Genomic DNA, 21,550 nt, shown 5'->3' on the forward strand with positions numbered 1-21,550 from the left:
GAAACCCTTAGCGATGAACCTTTTGTAACTTTGTGTTCAGGATGGCTGACAAACTTGCTTTCTAACTTAACATAACTGTAAAGTAACACAATGCATTTCTGATAGTAAAGGAGGATGTAGTTGTTTGTTTTTTTTGTTAATATTTCAAGGGGACAACAGTGACACTGGAGAGCAGCACTTATATTAGCAGCAGTGGCCTCAGCTCAGTTACTCCTCCCTCTCCTGGTGTCACAAATTTCACCCAGCCAGCAGCTTGACTCCTGACAAACCGGTTTCTTTGTCTGGTGAAACTGGTGACGAAGATTGAATACTGGTCATTGCATGCCCTTATGTCATGACTGCTGCAAGCTGCTTTGAATCAGAAGCAGCTAAAAATAATCAAAGGCATTACGACAATTTGGGAAAACTGTTTGAAAACCATTGTTTAAGTGTGCTGAAATACTGCCACAGAACAAGAAAATGTGGGGTAACATGTTTTGGATTTAATTTCTCCATCAGATTTGAGAAAAAAAAGCTTTTATTTCTGTTCACAATGTACATTTTTTGTGTGCTGTTGAGTAATTAGCTACACACAGGATATGCATCAATTGCACAAACTAAAAGGAGAAACAAACATACTATAATTATAAAGAATAAAAGCAGGTAGAGACAGGAGATAGAAACAGGACAGCGTTTAAAAAGAAAAAAAAAATACAAAGTAAAGAGTTGAAAAAGAAGAGAATTGAAGAAAAGAGTAGCAGTAAGCCTCATATGATTCATAATTCCCTCAGTGGCCTTGTTTGATGATGATATCTGACATGTCATCAACCTTCACCAGCTCCAAATTCTGTAAAAAAGACAAAAACAAACATTAGGACTGACGACTTTTTAAGCGTGACACAGCAGTAATAATAATAATAATGGATTGGATTTATATAGCACTTTTCAAGGCACCCAAAGCACTTTACAGTGCCACTATTCATTCACTCTCGCATTCACACACTAGTGGCCACAGCTGCCCTGGGGCAGACTGAGAAGCGAGGCTGCCATATCGTGCCATCGGCCCCTCTGGTCAACACCAGCAGGCGGTAGGTGAAGTGTCTTGCCCAAGGACACAACAAGCAGGACAGAGAGCCCAGGGATTGAACCGTTGACCTTCCGGTTACAGATGCACTTCCCAACCCCCTGAGCCACGGCTGCCCTACATTTTAATGTACTCCGTGGACTTGCTGAACCAGATATGTAACTTTAAGGAACATCTGCCAGCCAATCAGGACTGAGAATGTTTGGACATCCTATTTCAGGGAATAAAGAATGAATGAATGAACTGAAAAATAAATTGCCCAGTTACACACCCAAATTCCTTCCTTAGTGAAGTTTCCTGGTGCTAAAGCTATATCTATATATATATATACAAACTACAAACATTAGCTGTGATAGCACTCAGTGCTTTGACCCATGTGACATAATTTCTGGCTCCAAAATAAACCAACAAGGTGCAGAGTGCAAAATAAATGGGTGACATCATATTAGCTTTAACCACCTTTGCATTTAAAGCCAATCTGGCTGCTATGGGAAGTGCAGTTTGACATTGGTTTAATTTTTCATCCCTTGATGCTGCAGCTCATTTTACACCAACATGAGGAGAGTACATACATCATAATAATAACAAATGAAATCAAATAAACAAAACATACAGCAAACAACACTCACCTTTTCATTGGCAAGATGAAGTAAAGCGACAAACGCCAGTGCCACTGACAGGTTCTGAGCCATTGTGTTTGGTAATCTGAATATGTGTGAGAGAGAGACAGAGAGAGGGAGTGAGAGAGAGAATTTTATATTTCATCAATGATGATTTTCATGATTCTGATGGAATTAGTATTTCAGTGACACCGTGATTTGATCGTGTATAGCTTCACACTAGCTTGTCAGAGAAACTTCTGTATCTCAAACCATAATTTTATATCCAATATTCTTTTGGTGAGGTCTGATACTCCTCATTAGTGCTGTGCCATGGCAGACATGACAAGAGATCTGCTTATACCTTTGAAGCAGCGTCTTTGTGGTCTGACTGAACACTTTCTCTCCACACACTTCAGGTTTCTCCACAGTCTCCACCCCCTACAGGGAACACCAAGGAACAAGTAATAAAACACAGAGTCAAACAGAAACGCAGTGAAAAAGGGCCGCCTGGAAGGCAACTGTGCCCACCGCATGTGATGCATGACCAACCTGAAATTTGTCACTGTATGCACCACAGAAAAAAGAAGCTAATACGCGGTGTGTAATTTACCTCTGTGGGTTTTTCTGGGCTGTCAATCAGAAGAGTCCACATGCTGTTCTTGAGTCTCTTCATGTCCATTTTCTTTGCTGTCTTGGCGTAGTTGATTTCAATCTTGTTGACCTACAAAAACAATCAAAGTAGAACTATAGAAGTTCACAAACAAAAATTCTGCTTATAATATATCCATTATTAATGACTATTTGTCCTAAGTCATACAGTTGTTTCAGTTCCATCTTCTATTTTTCAGTGGGGTATGATAAAAAATATTACTGCAGAAGCTTTTGAGCAGAGATGTTACTAAAGGGAAGAGCTACTTAAAGCACGACTAAACTAGTTGCATTGCTCACCCTGTGTGGCTCAGGTACCAGATCCTCCTCCCCATAGGTGGACACGCCCTCAAGATCTTGTGAGGGCAGAGGCATGCTGTCACTCGAAGGCTGTGTGTCATCTGAACCAGCAAACCCTTCAACATCATCATCACTGTCACCTCCCTGAAACAGAAGATGAATAAAGATTTGACATGTGGTTTCTAATCAGTTGTTGATTTGCCGTGACGGGGATTTGTTAATTCTTTCATTCCTCAGCAGGTTAGATGTTGCTTTTAGCTTCTTCCACAAGATTTGATGCAGAAAGGGTGTAGTTTCCATGTAGTGTCAGTCACAGGTGTGTGATACATAAAAGAAAAGGTTTTAAACAGTCGCTCTGATATAAAAATATCATATAGAGATATAATTGCTATAGCACTGCCATGTCTTTTTGTTTCCTAGCACAGTCAGTGAGACAAGCCCAAGGATTTGTGAGACTGACAGCCCTGTGTCAGCCTCTGATCACGATTTATTACCTAAATAAGGAACTACATCAAACTCCAGCACAGCACAGTACCTGCAAAATATGCAATAAAAAACACACCAAGTACAACCAGGCTGTGCAGGAGGAGATACTAGCAGTAGACAAGAATAAATGACTGCACTCAATACGACAGGAACAGCAAAACAGTGGATAGAAATCACTGATGTGGTTACATGGTGAAAAAGTGGGGTTATTCTACTAAAAAATATACATTTATTGGTCTTCCAACAAATTGATGTATTACATAGGGGGAGTAGGTGCCAGTTTGCCGCCACAGGGCCCGAGATAGACATTGTTGTTCTGCATAATCACATTTAATGTACATGGTTAGACACAGGCCACATGTGTAGTATGTCAAATGTTGCGGCAAAGACGAGTCGTTTCTTTACTAATACTAACAATCTATATACTAGTGATTGTTGTAGTTATTGCAACATCAAAATACAACCCTAAGATTAAAATTTGTGTTTCATAACCCAAACCACTTCTGGATAAACCAGAAACAGTAAGATTTTACAATATAATCAATTCAGAATTGATAGTGAAATGTGTCCGGGCATGCGGTTTAAAATCCTGTCCAATGAAATGTGCGGAGCTACCTGCAGAAGTAATCCCTTGTGATAAATGAACACCTGAAATGATCTTTCTTAGAATCAAATCAAAAGTGATGCTAAAAAGAGTTTTTCAGACCTGTAGACCTGGACAGAAGTTGGCTGTGTCATTGGCGTTGTTGTAGTCATAATCTCCAATGCCTTCTCCGAGCTCTGCAGACAGCCTCTTCTGTCCTTCTGGACTTAACTAGAGTAAACAAGACCAGATTGATCAATATTAATACGTCCCAAACAACTTGCACTCAATTATGGAAATATTGAGTAAATTACATACTGACTGTAAAACTGCCCAATTTTATGAAAACAAAAACAAAACAAACAGTTGATATGAGATTCAAACACATCCGAGATCATTTTTGAGATATCGCATTTTCACAGAGGTAAATAGGAAGTCCATGTGATACTGCAAGCCATATTAAAAAAAACACTAAAAAGAAAATAGATGTAAATATTAAATCATGTCTGCACAGTTAGAAGTATCTAAAAAAGTTAATAATTTTAATTAAATTATGAAATGCTAACATAAAGTATGGCCTGAAATGGTAAAAAGAAATAAGTCTTACTGTGCTGGAGGGTTTGAGGCTGAGCTGGGAGAGCGTCTCTGGAGGAAACTGGAAATCTGCTGGTAGAGTTGTTTTTTTACTTCTGGCACTAAGTGCAGACTTGGTGTTAGTGGTGGCAGCCTGTGAAAGGAAAGGAAGATAAAGTTTGGTTGGTGAGTTTCCCAAAAATCTGTAATCCAAAACTTCAAAACCTTTTAGAGATTCAACTGAATTTAATCATTATAGTTAAATCACAAGAGTTATGTTTCAATGCAGAAGCACACAAGAAAAGACTCAGATCAGCAAGTTTCCTGATGCATACTTGACAAACAAACGAGTTTAGGTTCAGTTCACAAGGATAACACCCTTATTAGCACCGATTCTGTCTTCATTCTGAACAAACTGATTATTTCATGCTCAAAAAGTTTCTCTTTTGCTTCAAATTTTTAAACTGTAAGCGGCTATACATTTTTTTAAAGCATTTACATGCTGGTCAACCAACATCTAAAACCAGATGTCCAGAGCAGATACATAAAAGACTTCCACACATGGTAATTGGGATGGAGGCTGCATCAGAAATAATTCTCAAAGTACTGAATACTGTGTTGCCATGGCCACTACTCCAAAAAGTACTACGTTATAGCCACAGTGCCTGTTTTTAAGCAGATGTAGCACGCTGAGAAAGATCACATCTGACTCTGTCACTGGACTCTGCTACAGAACATGCTAAGCTTTACCTCCTGTCACCATTACTAATATTTGTACATGAGATTGATGTTATTATAATAACCATGGCAGCAGGCTGGCTTTGTTCACAATGACGTGAAACACTGAAATGATTGAAGAGCTGGTCATCTATGGCTCAAAAAGTAGTCACTGTAGTTGAACAGGTGAATGTATTTGACAGCTTCATAAATACAGGGAGTGCAGAATTATTAGGCAAATGAGTATTTTGTCCACATCATCCTCTTCATGCATGTTGTCTTACTCCAAGCTGTATAGGCTCGAAAGCCTACTACCAATTAAGCATATTAGGTGATGTGCATCTCTGTAATGAGAAGGGGTGTGGTCTAATGACATCAACACCCTATATCAGGTGTGCATAATTATTAGGCAACTTCCTTTCCTTTGGCAAAATGGGTCAAAAGAAGGACTTGACGGGCTCAGAAAAGTCAAAAATAGTGAGATATCTTGCAGAGGGATGCAGCAGTCTCAAAATTGCAAAGCTTCTGAAGCGTGATCATCGAACAATCAAGCGTTTCATTCAAAATAGTCAACAGGGTCGCAAGAAGCGTGTGGAAAAACCAAGGCGCAAAATAACTGCCCATGAACTGAGAAAAGTCAAGCGTGCAGCTGCCAAGATGCCACTTGCCACCAGTTTGGCCATATTTCAGAGCTGCAACATCACTTGAGTGCCCAAAAGCACAAGGTGTGCAATACTCAGAGACATGGCCAAGGTAAGAAAGGCTGAAAGACGACCACCACTGAACAAGACACACAAGCTGAAACGTCAAGACTGGGCCAAGAAATATCTCAAGACTGATTTTTCTAAGGTTTTATGGACTGATGAAATGAGAGTGAGTCTTGATGGGCCAGATGGATGGGCCCGTGGCTGGATTGGTAAAGGGCAGAGAGCTCCAGTCCGACTCAGACGCCAGCAAGGTGGAGGTGGAGTACTGGTTTGGGCTGGTATCATCAAAGATGAGCTTGTGGGGCCTTTTCGGGTTGAGGATGGAGTCAAGCTCAACTCCCAGTCCTACTGCCAGTTTCTGGAAGACACCTTCTTCAAGCAGTGGTACAGGAAGAAGTCTGCATCCTTCAAGAAAAACATGATTTCCATGCAGGACAATGCTCCATCACACGCGTCCAAGTACTCCACAGCGTGGCTGGCAAGAAAGGGTATAAAAGAAGAAAAACTAATGACATGGCCTCCTTGTTCACCTGATCTGAACCCCATTGAGAACCTGTGGTCCATCATCAAATGTGAGATTTACAAGGAGGGAAAACAGTACACCTCTCTGAACAGTGTCTGGGAGGCTGTGGTTGCTGCTGCACGCAATGTTGATGGTGAACAGATCAAAACACTGACAGAATCCATGGATGGCAGGCTTTTGAGTGTCCTTGCAAAGAAAGGTGGCTATATTGGTCGCTGATTTGTTTTTGTTTTGTTTTTGAATGTCAGAAATGTATATTTGTGAATGTGGAGATGTTATATTGGTTTCACTGGTAAAAATAAATAATTGAAATGGGTATATATTTGTTTTTTGTTAAGTTGCCTAATAATTATGCACAGTAATAGTCACCTGCACACACAGATATCCCCCTAAAATAGCTAAAACTAAAAACAAACTAAAAACTACTTCCAAAAACATTCAGCTTTGATATTAATGAGTTTTTTGGGTTCATTGAGAACATGGTTGTTGTTCAATAATAAAATTATTCCTCAAAAATACAACTTGCCTAATAATTCTGCACTCCCTGTACAAAGAAAAAAGACAGAAGCAGCAGAGATGTTTTCTTTTTTTTTTTTTTTTTTACCCTTGTTGTTCGGAAGTAGGTATCAAAGTTGACATCGTCATTGAAGTCTATTTCAAAGGTCTTTTTGGGCTTCCTTTTACGTGTCTCCTTTTCAGGTAAATGATCCACTGTATGACATAAAAGTACATAACAATGGTCAGAGATTACAGATGGCAGGTTACTTTTACACTGCACACATTTAGTGAGAAAGGACAACCATTAGAAAACCATCTCAGTTGTTAGAGAAAAGGCCCAATTTACCACATCACTCAAAACAGAAAATAATCCTAATTTGTAAACATCATTTCAGTATGACAGCATAATGCATCCGAATGCATTTATGATAGATTTCAGGCATTACTTATGACATGTTACTTCAAAAACAAATGCAGTAGCATAAGCCTACATTTAATCTTACCAACATAAATAAGAAAATTTTTAATGTGATGTGTTGTCTGTCAACATCTACACAAACTTTAATATGTAACATGTCTTGTTTAGCGTAACTACTTCTCTAATGTCTGCTCACATCTCACAAATATCTCTATATCTGAAGCCAAATCTGACCTGAAGGATGGCGCTGTGATGTTTAACAACTGCAGCACAGCAGGACATAATATTTAGACCGTGTTCTGCTTCAGAAGGCACTGTGTTACAAGTCACTAACGACATATCAGATCTAGAGTGGTTTGATCCTCAGCAGTTATTCTAGTCGGTTTCTTACTGACGCGTATTACTCAGGACCTGTTGTAGTACATGCAAGTAGGGTGGTTAAGCTAAGGAGTTGTGCTGAGGAGTTTCTTTGTGTGATGAAAACAGAAGCTCTTTGTAACCACCGACTGCTGGGAAGTGGAATATTTTAAAAAGCAGCACAATTTCAAAACCTTTTTAACGTCTCTGGCTTCTCATCGGCTTTGTAAAGTGGATGGTTTCTTAAATATGAAAGCTTACAGAAATTACTTTATTTACTTTCAAAGAAAATTTGGAGTTTGGTATTTTGTTATAAGGTGCAATAATGCAACGCTTTTACTGCAACTAAAATGGGTCTTTGCTAAAACCTTAATTTCACTCACACTTGTGTTTCGGTTTGAACTGCCAGTAGCCAGGTCCAGCCCACGTGGCCATGGTCCTGGGGCTGAAGTATGAATACTCCCTGGGCTGAGAGGACAGCTGCAAGCACATGGTGGCGATGTCTCCCTCTCCAATGGGAATCACATCCCTGTATGGCATCATAAAACCATTCAAACTAAAAACGAAAGCAAATTTACCATCCATTTATAGAAAAGGTTTAGGAGACAGACAAGAGGAAGGGAAAAAAACAAACAAAAGACTTCCCTGCGCTGCTGTCCAATCCTCAATCTTACCTTCTTTTGCCAGAGGGCTCACAACCCTCCTTGTGTTCCTTTGATCCATCCTCACAGTCACCCACTCCCTCCTCATAGTCACCATCAAAGTCAGGGCAGTCATCTTCCTCTGGCTCTGGCTCAGGCTCATTGTTCACGTCAAACACATGATCGCCCTGCTTCATCTTCTCTAAGAGCTGATTCATGGTCTGAAAGAACATGCATAGAATATTAAATTCAAACCTGCAGGACTTTACATTTCTAAGGACTTTTACTTTGCAAGCAAAAATAGTTGCTCACACTAGAGCTGTAGTAAAATAGGGTTTCCTTTATGTATCTACTAAAAGAGAGTGAAGAACTGAACAAAACAAAGGAGATCAGTTTACAAAGGATTAAATCAGATTTGTAGGATGGAAATTCCATAACCTAATCATATTACAACTAGTATTCAGAAACAACTGACAGAAATAAGCACTAGATCCGTTTTCTCTTACCTGCTCCGGATTCCAGCTAGTGAACGAGAAGTCCTGCAGTGAGGGGCAGACGGAGCTTTTCTCCTGGGAACGCTGCAGTCCAGCTGCGAGTGACATGTTACAGAAAGACAAGTTTTCATTTCTGGGAGAACCCGAAGGATGACAGTGATACAGTGCTAAGGGGGGCGACCGTGGCTCAGGGGGTTGGGAATCGCATCTGTAACCGGAAGGTCGCCGGTTCGATCCCTGGGCTCTCTGTCCTGGTCGTTGTGTCCCTGGGCAAGACACTTTACCCTACTTGCCTACTGGTGTTGGCCAGAGGGGCCGATGGCGCGATATGGCAGCCTCGCTTCTGTCAGTCTGCCCCAGGGCAGCTGTGGCTACAACTGTAGCTTGCCTCCACCAGTGTATGAATGTGAGAGTAAATGAATAGTGGTATTGTAAAGCGCTTTGGGTGCCTTGAAAAGCGCTATATAAATCCAATCCATTATTATTAAGGTTCTTATGAACATCCAACTAGCGGCACAATATTTAACGTCCAAGTGTAAATGAATTTATTGGGCTTATTGAAAGACTTTTACCCATGAATGGGGATGCTGGGACCCCCTGTGGAGATGGAGGAGAGTAGGCGGGTCTGGACTGCAGGAGGGTCATGTGGGATGGAAAGAGCAGCTCGCAGCGACTGCTCTCACTGAAAAGAACTGACAGGAAGACCCCAGCTGTGCTGCTCTCATCAAAGGATGAGGCCATCCGCTGAAACATGGGGTCCACCTTTGTGGGGAAGACAGAAAGTTTATCATAAACACAACCTAGCTTGATATCAACTAAGAGGCATTTAAGCTTATTACTATGGCAAAGTGATGCTGTGATAGTAATGAAAAAAAAGAAAAGAAAAATCCCTCGAGGTGTCTTCTAAGACAACATCTAATTTAACTATTGATCTAAATCAAACAAACGTATCAATCATCAGTGGATTTAAGCCGTAATCCATGATAGTAATCCAACATTAACTCTAGCAGTGATGCTGAAGTTGTTTAACATTTAGTAAAGAGACCTCTGCACATAAATGCATATAAAAATTTGGTACGGGGACTGTGCCACCCTTTTTTTCCAGTTCTAAACAGTAAGATCGTTCTTAATTTGACTGCTAAATATATAACAACACCAAAAATAGTAAGCAGTATTCATAAATTTGTATTTTCCAGCTTATCATGTTGAACATTGAGTTTCTGTACAGGAAATAAAACAGAAGGCTGGTTTTTTTTTTACTGATTCTCCTCTACACTAACCTTTTCCTCAAGTAATATAATCACAGCTGAAGCATGTTCATATCAATAAGGATTTAATTAATTAAATAATTAACAAAAATCTAAGCTCATAAATAGCCCAAGCCTAATGAATATACTTTCAGCTCATGTTCAAAACCCATCACATATATCAGCTGTTAAAACAGCTACATTACCTTAAGTGAAGAAACTAGCAAAGTATAGTTTCCTTGGTTAGAATCAAGTACTGCTTACTTAGATTACAGCACTGTTTGCGTATCGATGGTAATTACATTTGGCATAAAAATAGAGATCTACCTCTCTCTGGGTCTTTGTTGTTTCTATATTATATATATCAGTTTAAAGCATTTCACCTATTTTAATGGAGTGAGGGTGTGTACTGCATTTCGAGGGAGTTGCATCTTCTATTCTAGTGGTATAAGATAACAACATAGCTGAGTCTGTTGGCTACAAAACAGAATGATTTGACCCAAAATCCAAACAGTGAAATGAAAACAAAACAAACAACCTCTGAATGTTTTTAGTGTTGTTCATTTATGTGCATTAATGAGCCTAGATCTTGCAAAGGTTGTTTTCAATTCATTCTCATTTAACCCAAATGCTGTATTCCTGGATCTATACATCGATAGCTATATTCTATTATTGCTTATTGCTGCATGACATAAGCAATAAGCAGGAATATTTCCCATGATTAGTCATTGGCATAGTGGTCCAGAAGCCCTGAACGATACTTCTGTTATTTCAAAAAGTACAACAAAAAAAAAAGAAAAAAAAAAAGAAGAACTGAGGTGCGCATTATCTTAGTTACTTTGCTAAGACCTCTACATACCTCACATCTCCTTTCAGACTCAGCACTGTTGATGTTGCTCAGGTTTTGCTCTACTGTCTTCTTGGGAGGCCTTTTCTTCTTTGGCTGTTTGGCAGTGACTTCACCTCCTGCAAGTCCTGCATCATCTCCATCTTCCTCTGTTGCACCATGGCCTGTGTATGCACAAGGAATTCAAAAAAAGCAGAAAATGTTCAATAGTACAGGAAGGTGGGTTCAACAACTTTAAAACTGTGTTAGAAAAAGCCAGAAAGCTCAAGCCACAGCACAAGTACGGTTAAAAGAAAAATCCAACAACAATACAGAGACTCTCACCCTCTCCAGGTTTGGTTTCAGCACCCAGACCACCCAGCACTCTGTAGGCATCAGCATGAACAGCATCCACTCTCACAGCGTAGATTTTCGTACTGGCATCCAGAGTGCCAGCTGCCACCTTTAGGATGAAAAGATGTAAATATTGAAGGATACTACTTGCAAAACTTAATAATAAATACATATTTCACAGTGTACGACATCACCTTTTATAGGACCCTTCATATGTTGAAGTAATTACACCACAATACCCCTGCAGATACTCTAGGTTAATACACAATCCTGCACTTTCTCAGAATGAGTGAACTTATTGCCTGTGAGATGAGAGACCACACTGGACAGAATGCAGCCTTAATTTTGTATAAATTCTGCTTCCCTGAATTAAAATCTAACTGGTGTTAGCACCTGCCTAACTTAAACAAGTCAGGTGGGTGCTGAGTCTAAGAAATATATTTTCCTGATATTTTAAACACACTTAAAAAACAAACAACATTTCTATGTTCTCCAACAACCAGAAAATTATTTATCATGATGCTTCATTCAAATGTTTAAATCAGTTCAAAGACTTTTAGATAACCAAAATGATGAATGAAACAATCAGTTACACATACCTTGAAGTTGGTGAGCTCTGAATCCTTTTGTTTGAGAATATCAGCCATGTAATCAATCAAATGCAGACCAAATGCATTTTTTGTGGTGATTTTCTGTTGATAAGAATAAAAAAAAAAGTAATTTATTAATTTATTTTTCCTGTATTTTGTCATATTTTCTCATCTACTAATCACAGAGAAAGACAAAGGACATTTACTATAAAGGGAAAAAGAGGAAAATGCATGCACATACAAATACTTACATTTTCAGTGGAGAGTTTTATGCAGGTGGAGTAATGCTCTGAGATCTGTGCATTTGACAACTTGGGCACGGCAGCAGGAGTTCCCACAGTGCTGATTAGGATAATGAGATTGTCTTTGAGCTCACATGATACATAGCAGCCAGGCACTATTTGTCAAAGCCATGGCACAAAATGTTTTTACAAATTACTTTTAGTTTTGCCATTATCTACAGCATACCTGTGAGATGCAGAGTCATTTAAGGAGGAATCACTTGCAGCTTGAAGGTCAATGACTCTTGACCTCCTACGCTGACGTCGCTCCTGCTCATCATCGTTTCCAGGGAAAGCTGACAGCAGTGGAGTGCTGCTGCCTGCAGGGGACAGACCCTTATTCTTCAAACAGGATGACATCCATCCTGGTCGTACCCGGGAGACGGGTGTGGAGGCTGCGCTCATCTTTGCTGGAGATAGGAAAAGATGTTTGGACTGAACAGAGGGTTGGAAAAAAATTGTGCTTAAAGAGCAGAATTCAGTGCTCTGAATGTACCGTACACATATCAATTTGAAGCAGGAGAGAAAGTTAACTTGGCTCAGTTAACTATTTGTTGTAGTTAACTGAGCCAAAACCAAAATTTACATGTAAAAAACTCCTCTAATCAACCCAAATAAAATCTTTAGGAAAAATATTAAAAGTAACTCAATGGATCTCGGTGGTGAAATCTGTCAATACAACCCACGGGATGAGGAATTAAGGTATATATTTGATGCTAACATAACTCTGAAACAGCTGTTTTTACAAAGTGCTGTGCTTGTGTTGTTACAGCTGTTTGGAACTTATAAAGGAAAACAAAGTTTATGCCAAGTTTAAAAGTCACTAATGAGAATAAGAAGAGAGAATGTGATCTTATGATGACAAAGAAATTGGGAGAAAAAAATACAAGAAACTCTTATTGTTGGCTCTGGTTATGCAAGCACGATATGCTAGAGTTAAGTTCGCATTAATCTTGCCTGTTTGCTACCGAAACAACGTTGATTACTTTAAGGGTTCATCATTTATTAGCATAGCACAGCCAGCGAATCCTTCCTTTTGTAGACTCCCATTGACTTTATTCTGGATTTCCATCAGTTTAACTTAGCTTGAACGCTACTCGCATATAAACAAAGGAACTCTACAATAAAGTATTAAACCAGTGAAAAGGTTATATACATTCAATTAAAATCAATTTTCAGAAAGCAAACGCCATCTTAGCACAACATATTTGGTAAGCTAGTTTAGTAAAATAATCACGAAAGAAACACATGTACAGCTCAAACGCACTTACATGCTCACGCTAAGCTAACATTACATGCATTTTAGCATAACAACCCTAACTTCGGTATGAACGTGTTCTTACAGTTAGCGTTAGCAGGCTTACTAACAAATAAAAACTTTATCACAAGACTTGCTTCAGCCCCGAAACGTACCGAGAATTGCCTTAAATCCGACGGAGACTTATGTAGACCCGTTATAAGTTGTAATATGACAGAAAGAACAAGCAGCAAATTTCTTCCTGTACAGCGTTTGAATTTTTGCGCCGAACGGTTTACGTAGCAGCAACCTACGTCATGACGCTAACCGCGCCCACGACAGCGAGAGAAAGTGAGATTCAGATTCAGAGTAGTTTAATGATCCCTAACTATGTATGAAAACAGTGATCTTGAGATAAAACTCAATGATTTTCTTCTTTTATATTAACATAAGTAGTTTTTGTTGAATTGTTTAATTTATGATATTGTTTAATAAAAACATTACATCACGAAAAAGTAAGTGTTCATCAATTTTTATGACAGATAATCAGGATTTTTTGTTTCATTTTCAATATAGCATCCCCCACCATGTCTTCCTTATGCAATGATCTTTTGACTACTATGATCACTGACGAGTGAGTCAGTAAATCCTTTAATGTTTAAGTGGTCTGCTCCTTAATAAGAGCAATAATTGGTACTGAATGAGTGTATTTTGTATGTGATGACACACTGAAAAAGTGTTTGCTGTAATCCTCACAGGTCAAGCATGACATGTGAGGCTAGGGTCTCGAAGTTAAGCAGCTGTGACTCAGTAAACATATATTGATATTCACATCACACTAAAGCAAAACAACATGTCAGGATGGAGCACCTTGCTCGGAACCATTTTGTTTTTACTTCTATCACTTAATAGACACTTGACAGATATTGTTTAACAGCCACAGCTCTAATAACATCAACTGACATTCACCTACTAAAGTAAAGACCGAAAAGCAGCATGCAAGTTGCACAGTACATTTCATTAATAACTATTTTTCTTATAATTATTAACTGAAATAAAAACTAAAGCAAAAGCAATCTTCCTAATGACATGAAGCAGCTGCTTCATTTCATTTCATTTTATTCGGCTACTCACTAGATGGCAGTGACAATCAAGACTGTGTTGCTGGTAAGCTGTATGGTGAATGGATTCAGAACTGATATAAGAAAGTCAAAATTTTGTTAAACTACTTACAGAATTTTAAATATCAGTTTTCAGGGAAGTAATAATTAGGTAAGTAATAACTGTGACACAATCCCGTATGATTTCCTCTAAATGAATATTCTCATTCAAATGAGAAATGACAGTTACATTCCTTTATTAGTGAAAGGAGCTTGCAAAGAAAAGCGTCTGGACTTCTTTAAGTTGCTTGAAGACGTTTCACCTCTCATCCGAAAAGCTTCTTCAGTTCTAAGGTCAAATGGTGGAGAGTCCCAGATATAAACCTAGTGGGAGTTACTCCCACTAGTCCAGACGCTTTTCTTTGCAAGCTCCTTTGACTACGATGACCTGGATGACTGAGAACCTTCACAGACATATTCCTTTATTAGTGTGACACTAACCCTGCTCAATTTTTCCCATTTAGTTTTTGTCTATAGGGACCTTCTGCAAAAGACCTATGGGAAAAATTCAAAGTTAAACATTAGCCAGTTCATTACAGTTTCCATGATGTAACAGTTGCTATTGTAATGCAGTGTATCACCACTTGGCGGCGCCTCCTGTCTCATGACTGGTGTGTCACCCCCTTTTTGTTCTTCTTCGCACTCTCCCTGTAATGGATGCTACCGTGTGTACGCGGACTAGTGTGTTCTCGTGTAATGTGTGGTAGAGGTAGCACTTTTATTTTTGATATTGTAAATAAATGAGTACTTTTGGAAAGTCAGAAGCTGTTGCTCATTCGCTATCCACCTGCACCTGGCTTCATCTCCACCGCACGTTACAATGAGTAAGCTTGACACAGTCAGAAAAAATGCTGTTCAGTGATGTTTAACAGGGTTGATCAGAGTATTATCTTAACTCCTTGGAGATGTACCCTCTACCCACGCAGTGAACATCTTTGATTGCACCAGAGTGAGTGTGTCTGTAAGGCAAGAGAAAGAAGCTTCAGTCACAAAAACATTTAAGCATAAATGCACAAGTTTTAGCACACATATAAGTGCGTGCTAAAACAGTCCATACTAATGGCTACCCAATTGGAGAATCTGACCAAATAATGGCCTCAGAGAGTTGTGTACACACAAATAACAGCCTGACTGTGCTGGAAAGTGTAAAAAGATATAAATAAATAAATGCTTGCCATATTAAAAGTGAATTCAATTTAAGGTCATAACAGAAAACAATGTTATAACTAATCTAATTAAGTAACTAACTAATGCATTAGCTAAATTTATTCCAAAATTTGAATTTGATGGCCTTTCATTGTTCTTGGATTTACAACTTCAGTATGAAGGTATACAAGCAGATTGATATTTACACTTTATTTTACAGTTTACACATTATAAAATGCATATTTTGACTTCCACCTTGGACAGTAATGTTCCAGCTTCTCTAGTCATAAAATTCTTTTGCATTTTTGGATCAGTGGCCAGGCTTCTCTATAGCAGCAATTTTAGTGCTTTCCTCCTGAAGGTGATGCTGGTGATGATGGTGTTGCTGTGGATGTGTCCTGAAACAGATGCTAATTTTGCACCTACACCTTTTTAGTGTGCAAATTAAGAAAATCTCTATGAAAAGTTTAGTGAATCAGGCCTAATATGAACGTTTCCTCAGTCAAAATGGTCACTCAGCGTCAGATGTGGTGGTTTATTTTTCATATCTGTAAATTAAGAAAAGTCTAATAGTTGTGAAGTTCACAACTATTAGACTGAGGAACAGACACTTGTGTCCTCAGTATAAGAGATTTTATTCTTGTAAGACCAGGGCTGATGCTACCCAAATAATAAAACATGTACAATTTTTATTCTCCAGGACGCAGACAGACACATATCAATTCTGCTGTTTTTTGCTTGATGTTATTATTGGACTCTGCTGAAATAGCTTTGCATGATTTCCAGTTGAAAAGCTTTTTTTTTTTTAATCATATACTGGGCTTTTGTGCAGGCCCTTAGTGTATTTGCTGTTTTAAACAGCTTGATCATTTGGGGCTAAATAAAGGCGTGAGTGGAGTGAGTAATAACGGAGTGAGTAGCCAAACAGAAACAACACCCATGGATGTTGGAATCAATTCTGTTTGAGTTTGTCTAATGCTGGAACGTTTATTGTGTTGATACTGCATATGCACATTTTTTAGTAATGCTTTACTCCACTAAATTCAGTTGTTATGTTACTGTTACAATTATGATGGTACTTGGAAAAGTTGGTCAGTTCTCTGCATCAGGTGGATAGAAAGAAAAAGCAAAACAAAACAAAACAACACAAGCACGCTTTTTTTTTCTGTGCACTTGCGCTGCTGTCAGGAGTAGTGTCGTGGATGAGAGAAGGAGGACCCAAATGCTGGACTCACAGGTAGGTGAAGGTGGGTGTTTATTGCCGATGGAGTGAACAAACAGAACAGAGGTAGGAAATGGCTGGCTGTACGGCTGACTGAATGAACAAAGGACTGACTGAATGGCTGGCTGACTGAACGCAGGCGGAAACGACAACATAACATCAATGACACGACAGTGAACGAGTAGAAACAGAGGGCTTAAATACACAGACTGACGAGGATGATAATGAGAGACCGGTGAGTACACAGCTGAACATAATCTGGCTAATGACACAAGATGAGCTGACACAGGAAAAGCAGGAAGTGAGCACATGGAAGTGGCAAAATAAACTGAACATGAACAAAACTGAAAACACTGGGTCACCGACCAGGGACCCTGACAGCTGCAATCAGCTGATTTCAGTTTGTGTTAATGATGTGCGATAACCACTGATTTCTTTTCCGATCGGATCAACAGTAAAATTCCGGCTAGTATCAACGATACTGATTGGATACTGATACTTTACACAAAAACCTAATGTGTTTGGAAAATCTAAATAAAACGTAGTGTATTTCAAATTGTACCTTTACAATGAATACAAGACACCAGACTACTCGTTCTTATTGTTTGATTATGAAGAATTACCATATACAAAATAACCCCCCCAAAAGTCAACACCTACATTTGAAAATATTCAATTAACAATCACTCAAAACAAATGCGACCGACTGAAAATAATAACACAACTGAGACGTTTTATAAATGCGTGTTATTATCTATCTGTCATATGTATGAAATGTTTTAAGTTGTATTTTTATATTTTAAAGTCTAAAGGCTGTTTTACTGTAAGTATGCTGTATATTTCAATGACACCTGGCATATACAGTATAATCCATTTATCCGGGAGTGATATCACCCTAGCAGCACCTGTCCCTCTCCTATTCAGTTCACCTCATCATAAGCTCGTCATAATCTTCTGTGTGATAATAACTTACTTGTGTTTGTGTTTAATAGTTCTGTGGCTGAGTGAATGAGCACACGTGAGCTATGATGCATTTATACAGCTGTATTTCACTATGACAGGTGGAAGAAGTAGTTCCTACCAGTCATTCAGATGGTCCCAGTAATACAGGTACTTTCTACTGTGTTCCTGTTAATGAATAAACACCCCAAATTACAAAAATATTGATATTTTAAGATGAGAATTGATTCTAGAACATAAATATCGGGTATTTGAAGAATTGATATTTCAGTATCAATCCGCAGACCGCTAGCTCGGTTGGGGTGGTCAAAAGCAGAAATGTGGACATTACTTATTTTGTTTTTATTGCTCAAAAGCACAAGAGCGTGATGGTAAAGTTCAAACTGCATTCAGGACAGAAGCACTGTATACTGCTAAAGCACGTTTGGCTCTTTGCGAAAAAGCTAGCCAAGAACCAGGCATGATGATACAGCTGAGTGTGTGCAGAGCAGAGCCTGATCTTCAACGGGTAACAAACACAGTGATGAGCAGGCTTGTAGCTCCCGTTTGTACCTGTTGGTGTTTTCAGAGTAGAATCACTGTGACAATCACTTCAAAGTGTCTTTGAGCTGGTTTAGCTTTCTTTGTGTTGCTGGCTTTGTGTTCATAATAGAATAGAATAGAATAGAATAGAATAGAATAGAATTCAACTTTGTTGTCATTGCACATGCACAGGTACAGGGCAACGAAATGCAGTTTGCATCCATCCAGAAGTGCTTTAGTGATATAGATATATTACAATATATATTAGCAATAATATAGATATGTGAGTATATTACAGAAATGGGTCTATTATGGTATGTTATAATGTACACGGTATGAAGTATGTTGTGAATATTCTATAACTATAAGTATGTACAGGCTGTAGTGAGTACAAGCTATGTACAGGCTATGAACAGGATATAAATATGAAAAACTATACAGAATATGAAATAAATAACTTTACAGAAATCTGAGATATACAGTTATACAGAAATGGGAACTATGGAAGTTGTAAACAGTTGTAGGATTAAAGATTATCGAATGTACAGAATGATTATTTACACAGAGCTATACAGTAGTGCAGTTAAGATAAGTGAGATATGTGGATAATTCTACAGAGGCTATATAAAGTGCTGGTGGTTGTGAGTGGTGGTTCAGTCCATGTTATTATTGTGTGTTTGAGGGTACAGTTGTCCATTGTGGGTGTGTGTATGTCCAGTCCATGAGTTAACGTGGGTCAGATGTCAGGAGGCAGAGTTCAGGAGTCTGACGGCTGTGGGGAAGAAGCTGTTCCGGTACCTGGTGGTCTTAGTCCGGAGGCTCCTGTAGCACCTCCCCGAGGGCAGGAGGGTGAAGAGTCCATGTGATGGGTGACTGGGGTCTTTGATGATTTTCCCAGCCCTTTTCAGACACCGCTTCCTGTAGATGTCTTTTATGGCAGGAAGTGGTGCTCCGGCGATGCGCTGGGCAGTTTTCACGACCCTCTGCAACGCCTTCTGGTCCAAGGCAGAGCAGTTCCCGTACCAGACTGTTATACAGTTGGTCAGGTTGCTCTCGATGGTGCAGCGATAGAAGTTCACCAGGATGTCTGAGGACAGGTGGTCCTTCCTCAGAGTCCTCAAGAAGAAGAGGCGCTGGTGAGCCTTCTTGACCAGCTTGGAGCAGTTGGTCGTCCAGGTGAGATCCTCGGAGATGTGGACTCCCAGGAACTTGAAGCTGCTCACACGCTCCACAGCCGTCCCCTTAATGTGGATGGGTGGATGTGGGTCAGCATTCCTCCTGTAGTCCACGATGAGCTCCTTGGTCTTCTCGGTGTTAAGCAGCAGGTTGTTTGTGTCGCACCACTCAGCCAGACGATCCACCTCCTTCCTGTAGGCGGCCTCATCGTTGTCACGATGGAGACTGCATCCTCTGTGCTCCTGTTCTGGCGATATGCGAATTGGTGGGGGTCCAGGGTGGGGGGGAGACAGGATTTGAAGTGTGCTAGGACCAGCTGCTCTAAGCACTTAGTGATGATGGGGGTGAGTGCTACTGGGCGGTAGTCATTGAGGCAAGATGGGTTGGAGTTTTTGGGTATCTGGACGATGGAGGTGGATTTGAAGCAGGCCGGTACCACAGCGTGGGCCAAGGACAGGTTGAATATGTCTGTGAGCACTCCTGCAAGCTCCCCAGAACACGCTCTGAGAACACGCCCGGGGATGCCATCAGGGCCTGCAGCCTTGTGGACATTGATCCTGCTCAGCACCGCTCCTACATCGGTAGGGGAGAGAGTCAGAGGTTGGTGGTCTGGCGTCACGTCTGCTTTGGTTGTGGTTGTGAAGTTCCCTCGCTCAAAACGAGCATAAAAGTTGTTGAGCTCGTTGAGGAAGGAGACATCAGAGGATGCGGGGGAGGGTTTGGTGGTCCTGTAGTCTGTAATGGTCTGGAGTCCTTGCCACATGCGTCGGGGGTTGGAGTTGGAGAAGTGTTCTTCTACCTTCTTTTTGTAATGGTGTTTGGCTTTTTTGATGCCCTTCTTTAGATTAGTCCTGGCTGTACTGTAGGCGTGTGCATCTCCTGACCTAAAGGCGGTGTTGCGGGCCTTCAGGAGGAGACGAACATCCCGGTTCATCCAAGGCTTCTGGTTGGGGTACATGGTGATCCGTTTCTGGGTGGTGACACTGGCTGTGGTTTTGGGGATGTAATCCAGTACAGATGAGGCGTACTGGTCCAGGTCTGTGTGGGTGAACATATTCTAGTCTGTGTTTTTAAATCTGTCCTGGAGCACTGCGTCTGTCCCCTCTGGCCACACTTTAATTGTCCTCACAGCAGGTTTCACACGTTGGATGAGTGGTGAATACCGAGGTGTGAGGAACAGGGAGAGATGGTCCGATTGTCCAATGTGGGGGAGGGGTGTTGGTTTGTAGGCTCCAGCCAGGTTGGAATACACATGGTCTAAAGTCTTGTCTCCTCTGGTGTGGCAGGAGACATGTTGGTGAAATCTGGGGAGGACTGTCTTTAAATTGGTGTGGTTGAAGTCGCCAGCAACAATGAAAGCAGCCTCGGGGTGTTTATTCTGGTGTTTGTTAATGGCTGCAGAAAGTTCTTTCATGGCCAACCTAGCATTAGCGTCGGGGGGTATATACACGGCAGTGAGTATGATCGAAGTGAGTTCTCTGGAGAGATAATAAGGTCTGCATTTTACCATTAAAAACTCCGCATTAGGTGAGCAGTGACTCTCAGTAGTAGTGGAGTTCATGCACCAAGCATTGTTAATATAAATGCACAAACCTCCACCTCTGGTCTTGCCGGAGTCATCGGCTAGCCTGTCGGCTCGGTGTGTGTGGCGTCCTGCTAACTCGATAGCATTGTCCGGGCAGCTGTTGTTCAACCATGTTTCGGTGAAAAACATGACATTTGAGTCCATAATCTGTCTGTTGTTAGTGATGGAGAGCCGTAACTCATCCATTTTGTTTGCCAGAGAACGGACATTGGCGAGGAAAATACTGGGTAAAGGCAGCTGGTGTGGTGTTAGCTTTAGCTTAGCCCGTAGCCCTCCGCGCCTACCTCGCCTTTGTTTACAATCTCGGCGCCGTCTGCGTGCACTTCCGCCCGGCTGGGGAGAGTGGGCAGCCTCCGGTGTTCTGGAGATCTCTGGGATGAGTCGGAGATCGGCGATAAAACTGTTGGAGTTATGAGTCCAGATGTCCAGAAGCTCTTGTCTGCTGTAGGTCAGCAACGCACAGCAATTCTGGACGAATAATCATAAACACTAGAAGAAAGATTAAATGTGCATCCTGATTAAAATATAAATTTGTGTTGGTGTGTATAGGTTTACATTATTACCTAGTAATTATGAAACAATACATTTCAGGTCATTTCATGAAGTAATGATGATGTCATGGCAAGTAATTAAG

At 40.3% G+C, this 21,550-nt stretch overlaps 1 protein-coding gene across 2 annotated transcripts; it reads right to left on the reverse strand.

Moving 5' to 3' along the window:
* Positions 1-474: 474 nt before the first annotated feature.
* Positions 475-21,180, reverse strand: ncaph (non-SMC condensin I complex, subunit H). 2 transcript variants are annotated; one of them, XM_085424862.1, is made up of 18 exons: positions 20,925-21,180; positions 12,096-12,318; positions 11,879-11,969; positions 11,637-11,729; positions 11,029-11,146; positions 10,717-10,868; positions 9,183-9,372; positions 8,623-8,705; positions 8,150-8,337; positions 7,859-8,004; positions 6,807-6,913; positions 4,290-4,409; positions 3,806-3,913; positions 2,614-2,757; positions 2,276-2,386; positions 2,027-2,103; positions 1,693-1,768; positions 475-826 (listed from the first exon to the last, which is right to left on the reverse strand). In XM_085424862.1, exons 1-18 carry the CDS (start codon positions 21,100-21,102, stop codon positions 767-769), a joined length of 2,265 nt encoding a protein of 754 aa, XP_085280988.1. In that variant the 5' UTR covers positions 21,103-21,180; the 3' UTR covers positions 475-766. The 2 variants fall into 2 exon arrangements, with proteins under 2 accessions (XP_085280988.1, XP_085280987.1); XM_085424861.1 differs by lacking the exon at positions 20,925-21,180 and adding an exon at positions 13,322-13,463.
* Between the last annotated feature and the right edge of the window lie 370 nt (positions 21,181-21,550).

Source organism: Rhamphochromis longiceps, linkage group LG12, assembly GCF_057381845.1.
Source record: "Rhamphochromis longiceps isolate RC_006_pf linkage group LG12, R_longiceps_female_GT1.1, whole genome shotgun sequence".
NCBI classification, from domain to species: domain Eukaryota; kingdom Metazoa; phylum Chordata; class Actinopteri; order Cichliformes; family Cichlidae; genus Rhamphochromis; species Rhamphochromis longiceps.

Excerpts from the sequence above, each read along its gene's own strand:
- ncaph (XM_085424862.1), bottom strand. The coding sequence starts at position 21,102 with ATGGATGAGTTACGGCTCTCCATCACTAACAACAGACAGATTATGGAC. Across the intron at positions 8,005-8,149 it reads GAGCCCTCTGGCAAAAGAAG|GGATGTGATTCCCATTGGAG; the intron begins GTAAGATTGAGG and ends GATGCCATACAG. Across the intron at positions 6,914-7,858 it reads GTTCAAACCGAAACACAAGT|TGGATCATTTACCTGAAAAG; the intron begins GTGAGTGAAATT and ends TATGTCATACAG.